This window comes from Centroberyx gerrardi, chromosome 12 (assembly GCF_048128805.1).
Source record: "Centroberyx gerrardi isolate f3 chromosome 12, fCenGer3.hap1.cur.20231027, whole genome shotgun sequence".
In the NCBI taxonomy this organism is placed as follows: domain Eukaryota; kingdom Metazoa; phylum Chordata; class Actinopteri; order Beryciformes; family Berycidae; genus Centroberyx; species Centroberyx gerrardi.
The window spans coordinates 6,688,250-6,706,993 of record NC_136008.1 but is presented as its reverse complement, the minus strand read 5'-3'; the positions used below and the strand labels follow the sequence as shown (position 1 = coordinate 6,706,993).

General features: G+C 42.7%; 1 protein-coding gene across 1 annotated transcript; it reads right to left on the bottom strand.

The window, feature by feature from the left end:
* Nucleotides 1–2,489: 2,489 nt before the first annotated feature.
* On the bottom strand, nucleotides 2,490–17,786 carry phf1 (PHD finger protein 1). The gene is made up of 15 exons (XM_071900979.2): nucleotides 17,402–17,786; nucleotides 16,683–16,761; nucleotides 16,371–16,452; nucleotides 15,508–15,594; nucleotides 14,336–14,430; nucleotides 13,654–13,802; nucleotides 12,974–13,069; nucleotides 11,307–11,375; nucleotides 10,809–10,932; nucleotides 10,131–10,198; nucleotides 9,340–9,471; nucleotides 7,923–8,001; nucleotides 6,272–6,387; nucleotides 5,984–6,070; nucleotides 2,490–3,438 (listed from the first exon to the last, which is right to left on the bottom strand). Exons 2-15 carry the CDS (start codon nucleotides 16,758–16,760, stop codon nucleotides 2,967–2,969), a joined length of 1,734 nt encoding a protein of 577 aa, XP_071757080.1. The 5' UTR covers nucleotide 16,761; nucleotides 17,402–17,786; the 3' UTR covers nucleotides 2,490–2,966.
* Nucleotides 17,787–18,744: the final 958 nt, after the last annotated feature.

The window sequence follows — 18,744 nt, the reverse complement described above, 5'->3', positions numbered from 1 at the left end:
TCTGAAACTTGCACTACAGTATTCTAGATTTATGTAACCTGTTTTCATAAAGATGTCTATATATATAAAGCCCAACTTCAGTGCCGTGCTCGCCACTATCAACACATCTGAGAAGAATGGACGCTGTCAATCAGGCCTCGACTTCTGAACTCACGCTTAACGCCATTTTGTACCTTGCAAATGACAGGCTTTTAGCTCCTGAAAGGTACAATGGGTTTGTAGGAGAGTGAGGAGTTGGGCCTAACAGTGTCATCTTTGCCTGTATAGTAACTTGGAAGAGGACGGAAGAGGATTAGGGCCACATGTGAAAAATGTATTTCAGTTCTGAGTTTAAAGTCAGAATTCTGAGAAAAAAGTCAGAACTCAGAATTCTGTCTTTAAGATCAGAAGTCTGACTTTAAACTCAGAATTCTGTCTTTTTTCTCAGAATTCTGTCTTTTTCTCAGAATTCTGACTTTATTCTCAGAATTTAAACTCAGAATTCTGTCTTTATTCTCAGAATTCTATCTTTTTTCTCAGAATTCTGACTTTATTCTCAGAATTCTGACTTAAAATTCTGACTTTAAACTCAGAAGTCTGACTTTAGACTCAGAATTCTGTCTTTTTTCTCAGAACTCTGACTTTAAATTCCGACTTTAAACTCAGAATTGACTTTATTCTCATAATTCTGACTTTATTCTCATAATTCTGATTTTTCTCAGAAGTCTGACTTTAATCTCAGAATTCAGATATTAAACTCAGAATTGTGACTTTATTCTCAGAATTGTGACTTTAAATTCTGACTTTAAACTCAGAATTCTGACTTTGAATTCTGAATTTAAACTCAGAACTAAAATAATGTTTTCACGTGGCCCTCATCCTCTTCCGTAGAAAAGAGAAGTCGACTCCCTGTGACATGAAACTGAACCGCAGCAGCAGCAGAGTGGCTGAACCTTCTCGTATCTCGGTCTTGTGACATTAACAGAAACTTTCATCAAAAAAAAAACTTGGTGACCTCTCAAAATAATTCCCAGTCGGATTACTTCAAATAGACGTTTCAATGACACATATATTTCTTTTTTTGTTGTGTGTTTGGAATGTACAGTTACATTACAGTGGTATTCTGATTAAAACCCTATGCGACGTTGTCATTGGTCCTCGTCGGCCCCCTGTTGTATCTCTCAAACGAGAAAGAGACCATCCTATTGACCAGGTAATCCAGTAGCAATATGGCCTCATTCAGCTGTCATCTGATTGGTCGATTCAGGTCAGCAGACCAATCAGCAGGTACACAACCCATATAGGCACTATGCAACCACATCAAAAAAATAAAATAAAGTTATTCGGTCATAACAATATATTGTGAATATATAATTCTATCTATAAAACAAAAGCCCTCTTGTGGCTCCTATTTCTAATACGTACAGTAGTCTAAATGTAAATCATGTATGACAAAATCTAACATAACAAATTAGTAATCCCGTAATAATAACATGTATACAATCTCTTATTAACATACTGTGATGAGAAAAAATATGCAAACCTCCAGAGAATTTGCTGCTTTTTGGGCCAAATTGAAGCAAGAGAAAACTGGAAGGTTAGTGAGCAGATGGTCGCTGGTTTGAGTTTCCAAAAGAGACTGGGAGAGTCCAGGTAGACTCCCTCAACAGTCCCACAGTCACAGTGCCTTAAAGCAAGGCACTGAACTGAACAGAAGACAGTGGTTGTGTGTCTCCCTTCCTCACCCGGCTACAACTCCTCCACACCAACAAAAGGTTACTGCTTTTTCGTGCGCAGGCCAACAGCCGCCATCCTGCTCCCATCATGCTTCCTGCTGATGGCGGACCGTTCATCACTGCTCATTTTCTCACAGAACTCCACAGAAACATTAGGCAACGGCTGATGAATGAGCAATTATAAACGTGAAGGTTGATGGAAGCAGGATGATGGCTATGGGCTGTTCAGCTTGTTCATCACCTGGACACCAATTCAGTATGGAGCAGGCCTTTTATAACACAACAGGCAGTGTTCAAAAAGTAGCTAGTTGTATTAAAAAGTTACTCTTTATAGTACTTTTGTGTTCCCACTTCAAAATCATGCTGTAGCAATATGGCTTGTGCTGCCAAGTGTGTTGTCCATGATAACTTTAAAATGCAATGCAAGACGACTGCTGTGTTTAAAACAGTAGTAGGTCAATCTCATTTGTATCAAGCTGACTTGGATCGCATTTTGATCCCTAATTAGCAGCGTGTTGTCTTCACAACTTGATGCAGGAGTTTCACTGTTTTGTACTTTTTATAAAAAATTTGCACCAACAAAAATGAAACGATATGAAAGAAAAATTAACATTCTAATTTAAAGTAAATAATAACAGATTACAAGAATTTAATAATGAAAGCATTACATTTTCAAGTTACCACAAAAAAGTACTCTAACCCCAACACTGATAACAGGAGAGGAAAATAAATTACATTTCAGCAATTTGGGCTCACTTACTTTTTGAGCAGGGTGACAACAGTAAATTTATTTGTTACTTAAACACTGAAAAAGCAGTAATACTTTTGAAGCATTTGTTATGATAAATCATGGCTTATCTACTTATAACTTAAGTATAATCAAATACTTACTCTACTTAAAATGGCCCAAATAATGACAAATTAGCAGGGGGTTCACATATTTTCCCTCATCACTGTAAAATATGATAAATGCAAAGGCATATTCCAAAGTTAACAGTACAAATATCAGAGAAACACTAGCAAAGAGGGAGATATAGTAACGAGTAGTGAGATTATAATGATGTAGAATAGAGGTGATACTATGAGAGCAACCTGGATTTGCAACGTGTAAGATTTTTTTTTGTTTGTTTTGCTTTTACTTCAAACGCCGCCACGCATTACATATTTCTGTGGCAACTGCAAAACAGTCATTGCGTCTCTCGCTCCCTCTCTCTCTCTCTCTCTCACTCACTTTCTCTCTCTCTCTCTCTCTCAGTACAAACTCACGTTCCCCCACTCCACCAGGTACTGCACCTTCCCGTCTGGCGTGACGCGTCTCGCCAAGATCCTCACCGCCTCCCCCCCTCCCCAGCTCCTGGCCACTGTCCCGTCCCCTCCGCCTCCCATCCCCCCTCCATCTCCTCCTCCTCCTCCTCCGCCTCCTCCCCCACCTCCATCTCCACCCCCCCCTCCACCCATGCCGGCCTGATACGGAGCCAGGTCACGTAGGAGGAGGGAGGGGCAGGGCTCCAGCTGCTTCTGGCCCGGCTGGTGTTGGTGTTGGTGTTGGTGTTGGTGTTGGTGTTGGTGATGTTGGTGTTGGTGGTTGGTCTGGTGGTTGTTTTGGTGGTTGTGGTGGTGCTGGTGGTTGTGGTGGTGGTGGTGGTGATGGTGGTGATGGTTGCCGTTGGAGTTGAGGGAGTACGGGAGGCAGGGTGGTGGTACTCTGCAGGTGTCCTCCACACTAGGAAAGGAGGGGGAGAGGGAAGCAGAAGAGAGAGAGACAGAAAGAGAGAGAGAGAGAGAGAGAGAGAGAGAGAGAGAGAGGAATTGATTCATTCAGGTGTATTCCATGGTCTGATTGTCAGTAATGGGTTTTAATTATGAAGAAACATACTGTACTACCAAATCTGTATTGGAATACTGTTTAAATGTATGCAGCAAAAACACTGCTGTAGACAGAAATTAGGCTTTAAAAAGCTTTGTCAGATGGAGACAGAACATTTCAGTTACCATGTTATGTATTTCTTCTGATGGATCAATAAATCCATCAACAGAAATAAACTATCCTTACATATAACTGTCTAAACTATCCTTATAAATATAATAATACAAAAATGAATGTAGGAAATGTAGCTTTTAAAATCGAAAAACTAGAATAGGCCTAAAAGCTGTCAAAAAATAAAAATGTAAGTCATGTTAACAAATGGAACTGCATTTTTGATTCAAAAATTTACAAATTTTACAGCCATACCCTGTATCACCTATTATTTAAAGAGTAATATTTTAACCAATCAGAACTGTTGTCATAGTTAACATAGATCAAGTATGACAAATTACATTATACCCCAACTGCTTAACCCTCAGTCAAATGTGTTTTAATGCAACTCCAAAAGGAAACTGACTTTTACCACCAAGGGTACTTCAGTCAATAAAGAGGAAAAGGGAACATAAAACACTGAAATAACATTTAGATCAGCTGCAGCACTGCCTGCTCTGTGCTGCACAAATGTTCCTAGGTGTGAGTTTTTGTGTGTGTGGTGCGAAGCGTCCTGGGGAAGTCGGGCAGGAAGCCAGACCGGGAGCGACTGCAGGCTCGGCCAGTCTGGCACTGCCACCTAGAGGAGGCTACACACAACTGCACAACATTTCTGATGATGTTCTGCATTGTTCAGTGACTTCAGTGTTTCTCACAGGTTGTCAGTTTACTTCAGCGGCGTCCGGGGGTGAAGAGAGGGGTTATTGCTGACTTATTGACATTTAGCATTACTATTAATATACTGGAACAAAGAAGAAAAACAGAGAGTGCTACAAAAATTGTGTAAAGTGTCAAAAAAAAAAACTTCTAAAGACGGTGTTCTGTGGTTTGGAGTTTGTAACTGAATGAAACAAAAGGGAGCTTCAAACAATTCATGTTCAAAAAACGTCCATTGTTTGAATTGTTTGAAGCTCCCTGATGAAGGCTAAAGCCGAAATGCATTGGAGTGATGTAAGTGTTTTTAAATGTCTCTACATGAGCCCATAAAATAAAGGCTTTTTAAAGTTTTTCGAAGAAGAGTGCCTTGTAGGCTACTTCTGTTTCACTATTAATATATTTTTCCGCTTTTCATTATTGTGTTGTATCTCTTTATTTATCTTATCTTGTGAAGCACTTATTGCAATCTTGCACCAAAGGTGCTATATAAATAAAGTTTGACTGACTGATTTCCTTCGGCAACCCCAGTAACTCACATCTTTTCAGGCACTAAAGTCTCTCAATCTAGTATAAGTTAATGGTATCCCAACAGTAGCTGACTGTTATACTTCCATCTGATTATCGAGGCTTAATTTCAAACTGTCTCTCCACTCAGTTTGTTGGAACAGACACACCGCAACTCAAAGGAGCACATATGCGCTGCATCACAGGTGCAATGAATTATGGTCATTGTACTTCACTTTTTAGGTGCTTGGCAGCATTAAACCTTTATAGTTTGAAAACTACATTGTTAAGAATCGTCAGCTTCATGCAAAACAGCACCCGCAATAAATCCAAAACCAAAATTTACTTGGCGGGCCAGCCAAATATTAACATTGTGTAGGAAACACCTGAGTTCACTACAGGGGTCCCACACTCAATTGGGCATCAAATTCAAGCACCTTTCAATGACTTTCAAGGTCTTGTTTGGTGAAATTAGAGGACTCAAAAGTCTGGAGTTCATGATGTCAGAATCAGAAATCACAGAGGCCTTGTGTTTTACTCCTGATGTTGTCAGGTCATGAAATCCTGATGAAATCATTTTAAAATGCTGAAGCTGCTGCATCAACACAAATATCCATCATGCACTGTCAGAAAAAAGTTAAAACTCTGCACTTTTTCTCTGTACCTTTGTACCTCTTGTACCAAAAGATACAACTCTGTACCCTTTTTTCTGAAAGTGTAGGGTTTGATGTCTCGTGTTGATAACACGAGGGAGAGAGATGAGAGAGAGAGAGCTGAGGCAACTGATGAATTTGGGTGCTATATTTTGATTTTTTTTTTTTAAAATCAAGTACATTCAAGGCCCTCCATTTATTTTGAAAACTCTTAAGGCCTTATTTTATTTTTCACAAATACTTTCAAGGATTTTCAAGGCCCGTGGGAACCCTGTTTTCTGTGAAAAAATAGAAAGCGGGGGGGACTAATAGCAGCTACTCCATGGCCAACAGTGAAATACTGCGGTTGAACACAGCAGCTCCCAGGTGTGAATGCGTGTAACTGTATAAATGTGATGCAGGCGCTGTTGGAGAAGAGCATGATGGATGACCGACACCTGTTGTAGTGATGGAGAGTCCTGGAGAGCGCAGTGCTTCCGTTGTAAGTGGGGTGGTACAGGGCAAACATCCGCTTGGGAGGAGAGCTGTGGAGCCGATACACACATGATGGAAAACAATGTATTACAACATTAATCAAAACAACATATGCATCCAAATCCTTCTTGTTTCAGAAGAGTAGAAATGATTGCCAGTCAGTGAAAAGCTGCTGATTCCAGCACCTTCCAAACCAACCAGTAACAAATCACCACAGAGACAAACCCACAGCAAGGTACAACGCTCCTCACCCCAAGTTGAGCTCCTCCTCTGACTTCCTGGAGTTGTAGAGGCTGGCCCCGCCCACGTAGCCATGGCAACATGGCAGCAGCTCAATGGGGTTGGCAGCGACTGGGGGTGGACAAGCCTGGGCACAGGAGAAACACACTGATCAGCTCGTGTTTGGATGCCAACATCATCACAGGAGCCAATCAAGCACTGATACTTCAGCGCTCAGTCATGCGTGAAGTTAATTCTGCATGTGGTACTTTCAGTTTCCTTCTGAATACCTCGAGATGCGGGTTTTACACACTGAATGTGAGTGTTTAGATGTGTTAAAAGAGAGCATGCAAAGAATTACAATTAGTACACTTTAGAGTCAGTGTACATCTTGTCCATTTTCTTGTTTTTCTGGCGTTTAGGAGCTTGAAACCTCACATGCATCATCTCTACCTTCCTGCACCTCCTGTGGGCAGATATGAGCAGATGTCTATAACGGCACACAAATAACATGATGGATATGAGTGACGATATCCTATGGCTCATCAGGCATAACGGTGGGATGTCCTGCTTAAATGTATCACCTCCATGGCACACCTTATGGAGCTGGCTGGTAAGTGAGGTACCGGCTCACAACCCGTGACAAGCAAAAACATCAGAGCGTCATCAGAGCCATCTATCACCGAGGTGTCAGCCGGCGGGACGCAGCCTTAAAGTTTTAGCATTCTTCATCGCTGGACTGTGACATACGGCACCGCGCTGGCCCATATCATTTCCTTTTCTAGCATCACTGATAGGATGGCAGGTTATTATTCGGTGGCCTTAGTCGGTGTCTGTGCCTTTAAATGGATGTGCTCCGTCAACGCTGCACTGTCAAAGTGCCAGCGCCACCTGGCCAAACTGTAATCGACTGCAAAGTGCACTTGGAAGCGCTCCCAGGCTACACATATCAGCATTCCTTCCCCTCTCACTTTCCCCCCGCTATAACCAACCTGCTCCCTCCAAGATGGCCGGAGATTAGCATCAATCAGTGGGGCACAATGAGCCTGGACGTGCTGGAGCGAAAACAAGCGCTCTGCGTGAAGCGCATTGTTCCAGGATTACCGCATGTGCCCGTATGCGCATCAAGAGTGTGGTGTAGGAGGATACACTACAATGTGCATTCATGGTTCAGAATACCGAGTAAAAATAGTAACCCGCGACATGTGATGTTGCCAGATTCAGCGTGCGCCGCCGGGAATTGGGTTCGATGATCACGATACATGTGGCGCTGAACCGCAGATGTTGCTGAAACACATGAGGAGGTTTTCATATAACAAAGTTTGCGGAAGCGTTTGAACGAAACATCTTGACTGAGCCAAACACACGCCACCCCCATCTGTAACACGACACCAGCCGCTGACCATAGACTCCAAAGTGTTACCAGGTATTGAACTTACAGAAACAGCAGCAGAAATACAGCTGAGGGGCGTTGAGCCGGATGCACAAACAGATCTGGACTGCGAAATGAAGCTTAATCACAGTGTTTGACTGACAGCTCATTTGGATAGCAGTGAGCCTTTGCCTGGCCGCATAAAAAACAAAACAAACAAACAAAAAATACATAAATCAGAGAGGGCAGGTGGGGTCTCGATGTGCCCCCCCCTCCCCCCCTCCTCCTCAGTGTGAGACAGAAGCACTGACCTGTGTCTCCATGATGCGGCGCTTTGATTTACGCGACTCTGGCCCCCCCGCTCTCCTCTGGCAGGGCAGTGACAGCGGGCTGAGGTGCACACATACACACACATAAATAGACACACACACACACAAACACACACACACACAGAAAGAGCTCCGGTGAATAACCTGCAGTGCAGTTGTGTGTGTGTGTGTGTGTGTGAGTATCAGCCTACTGAGAGGTGTGAAATACGAGATGAGAGCGGGGAGCTGATATATGTTTGTGACAGGACTCAAATCATGAATTCATGCGGTAGTAACAAATCTGAAATATATGCAACCAAACATCATCACCAGAACGGTGTGACAAGTATGAATAGTATGAAAAAAAAAAAATAAAAATACGCTCTTCCCCTACACCTTCCTCTCCCCCATAAATCAACCCCCCCCTCCCCTACCTTCCTCTTCTACTTGCAGCTTGCTTAAAGAAAAAACCTTTTCCGTCTTAATTTCTTTAGCTATCATTATTTTATCATACAAGAACAATGTAGGGACACAGGAGTAAATCTATTGTCTGGAAAGTGTTACTTAAGACCGTTGCACTTCTTACTGATTGCTTAGTAAGTTGGGGATGTATGAATTTAAAGTGGGGATAACTTTAGAAATGTGTAATCTAATATTTCTCATGGGTTTACACTCTTGGACGCTCCGTGTTCACAGTGAAAAAGTGAAAATTGTACTGTTGTATTTTGAAAAAATAGTCAAAACAAGGTGAGTTTGTGATGTAGAAAGCTGATTTTACTGGAGTTGACCAATCATCTTTTCATGATTGTTTTGGGCAGGGGAGGGGGCGGAGCCACTAGTGCTGCCAGCCAATCAGAGCCAATCAGAGCTTTCTGGCTGCTAGAAACGCCCCAAAAACCAGCCTGTAGCTCTTCAGGTGAGAGGGGCACTAGAGAATAAACTACTAGAAATATTCAGAAATTATTTTCACTTTAAAAAGCTTCACAGTTGTTATTTATAGACTCTAGGATAATGATATAATATTGTCGGAAAAGCGCAAAATACACACTCTTCCCTTTAGGATTATTCTACGGCATTTCATTGTAATTCACTCTGGATAGCAGCACCAGCTAAATGCTAAAAATGTAAATGATTTAAAATGAAAAGTGTCTATGAAATCTGCTGCAGACTGCCGGACACGTGCACATACATGTGCACACACTGCACACACACTCATGCATGCGCACACATAAGCCCACATGGGATTTTATACTCTTTTAAGAGAATATTAGACACTGATACATTCGCCGGCATATGAAAATTGCAGCCCTTTGATTCCTCAGTTAATTGTTCATGCGTAATGACTCTCCGCCCGGTGGGGATCCCAGGACTCTTTTATTGAGATAAGAGTTGAAAAGAGAGACGCTGTCCTTCCTCTGACCTTCTCCGGTGCGTGATGTTGATAGGTGGGTCAGTGATGAGGGGCGACGAATCAGATGTGAGCGGAGGCGGGGCTCGGACCTGGAGCCCGAAAAGACACTTCTTCTTCTTGATCTCCTTTCCGGAGACGAATCTGGGCGAAACACAAAAGAAACACAGACAACATTTACAACTTGTACAACAGATACAATGAGTCTGGTCTGGTGTTGAGTCTTAAACTTTGTGTATTTTTTGATTACTCCTCTTTGAAGCCAATACAGACTGTATAGTTGTGTAACAAAATGTACTTATTCTCCTTATTAAAAAGTACATTCAGAACATTTCAAAAGGTACTGACTGTGTAATTAACTATACATAATTAGAGCAAGCTGCGCCTCCAGAAATCAGCAATTTTGTGACTGCAAGGTTTTATGCAAAATGCCATAAAAATTAACTGAAAAGCAATTTCCCTAGACTGCTTATTGTGATAAAATACCAAGGACTTGTGTCCTTTGCTAAACGGATGTGAAGAGTCGTTCAGCACATAAGACAAACAACACAGAATCAGGTATTTCGGCTGCAGTTATGACCGAAAAGTGTGAAATTCTGTCGGGTCTGATTTGCAGATACACTGTGCCGGAAATGAGCTTCTTTATTCAAAGTCACAGATTCACCTACACATTTCTGTCTGTGCGCCCCCGGCATTACATCCTATGGAGCACTAAGGAGTGTTCCTCTATTCATGGAGTGCTATTCATCAATCCGGTCATGTGTGGCCCGTGTTTATTCTTCTCATCATATGCAACGACTTACCTGTCCTTGTGGGAGTTCAGAGCGTTGAGGAGATTGTGACAGCGGTCTTGCCTTGGTGTGTCAGAGAGCTGGAGGACAGGCAGGAATGAAAATCAAAGTTGTGTTTACACAGCGGACGGCCATCGAGACAGAAAACCTTTAATGCATACGGTAATTTTTCTTTTGCATTCGCTGACAAGATATAATTTTGATATGGAAAATAACTTGTTGCAGCTATGACTGAAACACTCCGCTTGCTGTCTTGTGTCATGAGAAGGCAAACAATACAATCTAATTCAGCGTTTAAAAGCAGATTAAAGGGGAACTCCACTCAAGGGAGGAATCAGACATATGGATGGGAGACGCTCAGGAAATCCCCAGTCACCTTTACCTTCATCTTTCTCTATGGAGTGACTTCACACTTCACACCAGATGGCATCGTATCTTTGAGGCTCAGCTCTCTGGTTTGTGAAAGACTTATTCATGTTTACAAATATTGATCAGACCGTCCCAGATCATAGGAATACCATATACAATTCTCTAATTGAGCGGCGTTCCCCTTTAAGTTTGACTTAGAGGTTCAACTTTTTAAAGTTTTACTCCAATGAGTGGTTAATAGGCTTTAAGTCGCAAATACAAAATGGCTGGCAGCATTTCACATCATTTCATCATGGTACTTAAATGGGGAAATATCAATACCGCGCCTAGGAGCAACGAGTCCCAATTCTCATTGGTGAAGGACAGGATTTCATGGTCAAAATCAAAGTATTTCCTCTTGCAGCACAGGGAGAGATGGTAGAGCACCAAATGAGCCAGATCCACCCTGTATTTAAAATTAAAACACGACAAGAATAAGACAAAAAAACAGCTACAGTTAAAAAAAAAAATTAAAAAAAAGGGTTAGACTTTAAGAATATTTTCACCACATTTGTGGGTCTAGTTTGATACAACACACATCTGCATATGTGGTGTCAGTATGTAATGTGTTGCTGCGTTGTAAAGTAACACAAATGCATTTTGTGTTGAAAATGACGCATCCTTTCAAAATGTGATAGGCGAAAAATAAGAAATCAATATTAGCTCCTGATTGTCTTTCTGGTGTTTCATACTGTGCTGTCAGATAACAAAGGAGATGTTTAGTTGTAAGCAGTGTTGTAGTGTTGTTGACAGTGTTGTTGTTCTGCTGTATAACATCACCAGGTCATGGGAAGTCTTTGGATGGTCTCTGGTCCATTTGCACATACTGAGCACTGGAACTGATAAAACCTAAAGCAGACACACATGGAAAACGGTTTTAGCCAAAGAAAACAGACATGTATATCTATTCCACCACAATACAGCAAACTGTGAAAACTGTTTTAGCCAAAAAATGAGAATACTAATAATTTAGTTTCCAAATCAGCTGTGATCTTGATTTTTTTTCTTGTGTATTTTTGGTTTTAGGTGAGATGTTTGACAAGCCCGTGTTTTTTTAAATTCTAACAATAAATTGTTAATGGCAATTGCACAATCTGTACATTTTTCTCCTCTTTCACAGCATGCTAACTCTGTGAAAACTGTTTTCCACCTTGTTTTTTTTTTTTATCATTTAGTTTCAGTTATTCAAATCATTTGTGATCTTGATGTTTCGCCTTTCTCTCTTTAGAGGTAAGATGCTTCACAAGTTTTTTTAATTTTTTTTTTAACCTCACGTGCACAATCTGTTCACGTGTCTCTTCTTTGGTTATAATATCATTTTATATGTGAAAAGAAATAATCCTGAACTAAAATACACAGACAGGTGTATCTGTTCCACTATAACAACACGCCATTCCGCGTGACCCTGAAGCCGAGCTCATACCGTAACAACATTATATGCATCTCTCTTTTTCTATGCATCTGTATGTTGAAGGTCACTGGGAAAGATGAAGCGCAGACAGTATGACGGCAGCACACGCTTACTATTCCCACTGTGAACTCAGTCTTCACTCTTCCTCCATCACCTCCTCAGCAGATGTTGTAACAATCCGGCCTCGTTCTACCTGACTGTCAATCTAAATTTAATCCCTCCTATTTTCCCTCCTCAGACAGGTTCAGCAATAACACGGTGTCAGGATGGGCGTAAAAACCCAGCCGGCTAACACAGATGGTTAATGACAATAATAACTTAATGGATGGATACATTTTATTACACGCATGAGATGCAGCATATCAACTGCACTGCGATCAGCGGCGAGCGTATCCGCGCAGCTTCATTTCCACATTACTACTGTCATTTGAAGGGTGACATGTATAGTCTGCTGTCTATCACTGTCTCCTTGCACTGTATGTGACGAGCTCTTGTCCTTGTCCCTCGTGTCAATCAGCACATTTACATGCACACTAATAATTCAATCTCGACCCGATTAAGCCAATTCTCCGACGACTGAAACTGTCATGTAAACGCTTTCATCTGATTATCTTAATCGGAGTAAGGTCATAATCAGAGTAAACACAACCCGGTAAACACACTTCTGTGATTTCTGTCCAATCTAACCCAGATGTTTTATTTACAAAGCAAACAACATGGTGCAGTGCAGCGGAGCGGCAAACCAATCATTAAATGAATCCATGTAAACCGGGTTATGAGAGAAACCGCATTACTTCGAACCATGTAAACGTAATCGAAAATATTGCCTTAAACTGATTACTCCCAGTAATCGGAGTATTGGTGTGCACGTAAACATATTTAGTGTGTGCTGTATTACTCTATAAGTTGTCAATGTGCCTGTGCACCAATGCCACCGAGACAAATTCCTGTACATTTGTTGCACTCGGAGAATGAAGACGTTCTGATTTGATTATAAAGAAACAACAAATAGCCACAGTAACGCTGTGTAACTCACCTGTCCCCATACAGCAGCGGTTTGGTTAGACACTGTGTGCAGGCTTCGTGGAACCACTGGCCACAGCTTCCACACTGCAACATCTTCAGGTTCCACCTGCAGTTAACAATGAGAAACATCAAACACACTAATGAACTGACATGTCTAACATCTGTGGGTCACCTGATGAGTTTATATTTATACACAATTGAGGAAGCAAGGCTGAAGACTGCAGTCACCAGGTGTCAGCTTCTACTGGGTCTAACAAACAAGGATATTACAGTCGTGGGGGAGGTTTGTTTTGATCTATTTTGGTGCCAGATGGGTGGGGTTTGCCACACAGGACAATACAATGACTGCAAGAAAGTTTAGCCGGTCATAGGAAAGTATTAAAAAGTCAATTTTGTCTACTTCTGTGTGATTGACAACTTACCTGACACTATCTGAGTTGCCCTGATGTGGGAACCACCACTCATCTAACACTCCAATCAAGTTAAAACAAACTCTAAGAATTACTGCAGATACTATTTGACGCATGTCTCACTTATTACTTATTCTCACTTAATCTGCAAATATGCCAAAATATGACATTGACATGACAACATGAACTGACAACAAGCACTGAAAGAAACTTTCTGATGCACCACTAATACCAAAGAGTATACGTTCAAACTGAAACTGGCCTCCGCAGCGTCACTCACTCTCCAGGTCCGGCACAGTAGCAGTAACACTGCTGCTGATTGGTCAGGTGCTGCGGGTCCCAGTCTAAAGAAGACAGCTGATAGGGGAGCCGGAGTTTCATGAACTGCATGAGTCGGGCGAAGCGTCCGCGTTTGAGGGCCCCACCTCTCTGAAACACAATTTGGACAGGACCCGATTGGTCGGTGACCCCTCCAATCACTGTCATGTCAGAGCAACCAGGGAGACAGATTACATTTTGTGGGGAACGGTCCAGAAAAAGCAATTCGTCTCATTTTATTGTAGGTCAGCTGTGAGAGATAGCGTCTAAGACAGAGGAAGTCTGGACAATGAGATACGGACATTGACCGATTGACAATTAACCGAGGTGCTTTTTCATCTCACGTCTACAGAACTGGAGCACGCCAGATTGATTGACTTTAAATGGACTTCTCTCGACTTCACTGTAGTTTTTCAGTATCATAACTATTGATTGGCCATGATTTCTCAGACACAATGTAGAACATCTAATACTGGAGTCAATACTGAGCGAATTAGTGCGCTTTTGCCTCGGATAAACCCGTTACCCGTACACAACAAATGTAGCGGCAGCGGAGCCTGATATATTCGACTGGATCTCTCCCATATTACATACTGAATGTTTTTTTCCCCCAGGGTGTGAGAAGGAGAGATTAGCAGCCTGACCTTGGTTGCGACTGCAAAGACACATTGCCGACATATCCACGAATCGCTGTCAGCTTCCGGTTCGATGGTTGGCGTGTGGCACTCTGGATGATAACCTGTAATGGGAGGAGGAGACCGAGCGTTTAATTCGCGCTTACAGGACACAGACAGCCAGAGTGACAATAACAGCAGAGTACCTCCGTGTTCAGCGCTCCGGTGCCGTTTGTCAGTGCAGTACGCAAACCATTTCACTTCACCGTTTGCATTTAAGAGGATGAGCGTAGGCTATTTGTCCGTTCATTCTCAATACCAGATGTCTGAATGGACTTTATAGGAGTGATTATCAACCGGTGGACCACAGCCTTATTCTGAACTAGAGCTGAGCAAAAAAACATCAAAATCACAATATGAAATATGAACTTCTGCAATTTCCAAATCGCAGAGGCTGCAATGAATTGCTGAAGAGAGAGTTTGGCTCAAACTGGATTTGTAAACAAGGTGTTTTAGAGCTGCAGGTAGTATTTGGTCCATGAATCAAAACTTTTCATCAGACTCAGGTAAATCCTGCACACTGACAGCTATTTTAAAGTTCTAAGAAATGTATGAGAAGAAAAACTTGTGATGATATGAATCGCAGTTTAAAATCGCAAGTGCAATATTCTGTCAAATAATCGCAATTTGATTTTTTTGCCAGTATCCCTCAGCCTTATTCTGAATACATGCCAGTAACGGTTTGTCACAGCTTCTTGTGCTTGTGTGTCCTGGTGCTGAGTGAGTGTGTGTTTCTATGACATCTTTCCAGTGACACGACACCTGAGTTTCCCTCTGGGATTAATAAAGTATATTTCATCTCATCATAATCCTGCCGTACTATTATATTAATAACAGGTCCCAGCAACGGCGTTTTGGGGCCTTTAAGTCTATGAGTAGAGATCCAAGTCTATGAATATCTCACTGATTTTCATTTTCACTCGTGTCAGGAAGCATGTGCAACAATTCATCAACCACCATGAATTAACTTAGGCCATGTGGATTCTTGGTTGTGGATTCCCCCCCCCCCCCCCCCTCCATAAAGAGCAATGTTGTTATTTAACGGACTGTCAAAACTTCACCAAGGTCAGGTTTGTGTCTCCCGGTGCAAACCCAGTGGAGAACCACTGCTTGACAGCTGATGATGAGTCGTGCTTCCTTACCGTGGCGACATTTAAGACAATTTATGAGGGGTTCTTTAAGAGGCGGGGCGTCACAAATACAGCAAACTTCTTCCACTCCAGCAGCGACTGAAGAGAGAGAGAGAGAGAGACAGAGTAACAGACAGACAGAGAGAGAAAGGGGAAGGAGAAGGAGAGAGAAAGAAAGTGAACGTGTGATAAAGAGAGGGAGAGAGCAGTCAACAGCATTAATTTATGTATATTGATTCACATCCTTGCCACCTCATTGATTTCAATGTCTCCTGCACCCTTTCAGAATTCACTTCATTTGACGGGCGGATATTCAGCTGGTCCTAACAAGCGGCCCACTTCCCCTCACTTGATGCTAGCCGGAGTGGGGGCGCCATTTCCCTGAGGAGTCATTAGGCTAATAAATTCATAAATGCGCTCTAATACACCAATTACACCTAAAAGTGCCCCCATCAGAATAGTCGGAGCACTCGGCATCGTAACCTTGAACATAACAGTAATTGCTTTTTTTGCCGTTTTTTCTTGGACTACAAAGCAATTCAGAGAGCTGAGAGACAGAGAGAGAGAGAGAGAGAGAAAGAGCATCATGGGTAAAGTGCACAAAATGAAAAAGGAAAACTTTTAGGGTGAAAGAAACAGAAAAGTATTCTCTCATAGTTTCCTTCAACTCCACAGGGGGAAAGTTTCAGAAAGGAAAACAAATACCTTTTGCATGAGTTAAGCTGAGCATCTGTGCATTCTGTGTCAATAGCACACAAACGATGAGCATTTCCTCAAACACTACGAAATAGAAAGTACCCAACAGGAAACGATTTACTTTTCTAGCTGAGGGAAAGGAAAAAAAAAAAAAAAGATAGATAGAGAGTTCTTCTTACAAGAGTGAATGTCCTTTCTTAGGACCCAGAACTCCGAGTTGTCCTCAAATCTCACCAGACAACATTGCTTGACTCCATCTACCTGAGAGGGAGATAGCAAGTGAGCGGAATGATTGACAAAACTAAATGGAAGTCTTTTCAAATCCAGGCGCACACACTCAGTGACTCACAAAGACACACACACACACACACACACACACGGGCTGCATACACACTCCTCTCTCTCTCTCTTTCTCACACACACACACACGCACACACACTCTCTCAAGCATGCACGAGTGCCTGTGCACACACATCCACACACGCACTTACTCTTTTCACATTGCCGAGGTACAGTAGTCCATCACTCCATCGAGCTAACACATCATCTCCTTCACTTACTCCCCCCATCCTGAGGAGAAAGAGAGAGAGGAGAGGAGAGAGGGGAGAGAGAGAGAGAGAGAGAGAGAGAGAGAGAGAGAGCAGGGCTCATGTGAAATGGAAATCCGATTTATTCGCTGAATACTTTGCTGCCATTGCTGACAGAGGGTTTATGGCCCCGGCGTTCGCCTGGCTCTCCGGCAGCCAGGCTCGATGCAAGGGGTTAAATTCCCCCCTCAGACTGAGCATAGCGACAGCCTGTATCCACCAGATTGAAAGATGAGAGTGAGTACACAACCAGAGAGCAAGACAAATGATTACCGCACACATGACCAAACACACACACACACACACACACACACACACACACAAACCACTGCATGATGACTGCTGCAATACAGTTTGATTGAATAGGCAAACATCACTGTACGGCTACTTGAGGCATCTGCCATGCACTTTGGTGTTGTCTTTCCTCTCCGAAACACACTAAAAACTACAAACTTGAATGGATATATGGGATGACTGTGCAGACATAATCTCTGCACACTGAGCATTTGTTCCAGTGCATGCACTCAAGTCAAGACACACACAGGATATATACATTTGTAGCCTTTGTGAATCAGTAAGAAAAATCAAGGCAAATGTACAGTGAGCTGGCCGGTAACGGGTACCTGTCAAGTCGAACTCCTTTCTGTCGGGGTCACAGCGATTCCTGGGCAGGCTGGACATGAAATGCTCTCATCTGCTGTGTATCTCCGGTGCCCAATTACTGCCCGCTCGGATGCGCAGCCTGCGTGTTTGCAAAAAGTGGCTGATGTGCATGTATGTCCCTGTCCGTGCCAAGCGCCTGTGTCAGTCAAGCCGTCAAGCTGGAGAGGGGGGGGGGGGAGAAGGCGACTGTCCGTCCGTCTCAGCCTAGTTTGTCCGTCCTCCGCGATGCCGTTTCGTCATGTTCCCGTCGCTTTTGCTCTCTTCCCCCCTCTCCACCACCACCTATTGATGCTATTAAGGCGCGTTTGTCAGAGCAGCACCAGAATCAAGCCGCCAGAGACGCCATCATCCCTGCCTCTCTCTCGACCGACTTGTTGTGACGCAGACATAAAACACCGAGATAGAGTGGGAGGGAGATATAGATAGAGGGGGATCCGAAGGGGGGGGGGGATACAGGGCGAGAACACCTTCCCCGTCCGAGGAATTGACCCTAAATCGTTATGACAAGGTGGGCTTGTGTTGTCTTTGAGGAGGGAGGGAAGGCGGCGCGCTAAAAGCCAGCGGAAGCAGCGCGCGCAGCGGCGGAGGCCAATTAAGTGGCCAATTAGTGAGTTTACCCGCCTCATTAATTGGTCCCAAAGAAGAAGGGCCAGCCTGTAAGTTTAGGAAGCCCATGGAGAAAAGTTTTCAAACTGAGATCCCCAAGCAAGCAGCGCCAACCGCTTAATCCTGCGGTTATCAATATTATTTATCAGCCTATCGCTTACTGGCCTTTACTTATTTTTGGGGGTTTGAGTTTCTATTTCTTTGTGAAAACGGAATCTTTTAGAGGTATTAGGACATTATATTACCCCTAAAGAAAAATAATGATAGTCACCCTAAAATCAGGTTTAGAAGGACACAATACTCATATCACAGCAAAACTGTAGAGATTCAATAATTGGGATATTACAGGAATCTTATAGTCTAGTGATATGAATAAAATGTACCATAAAGTGCGATAAGGTCACTATTGAGCACCACAGACACACCCCAAAATCTTATATGAATATTTGGGTGATTTTTCGTTGTGAATAGCTACACATGCATATTTTTTTTCTTTTCGAAAATTCTGATAGAAAGTAACCTACTGGAATCAGAAACTTTCCAGGTACCGCGTGCAGGAAACAATGAAGGCCATCTCCAAGGCAGGCTAACAGTTTCCACATGTGCAGGACAGATGTGACATTCAGAGGGTCATCTCTTCTCACGTGCCGTTCCAGCCCGTTGTAATGTCTGACGGAATCACCAAAATATTCATACG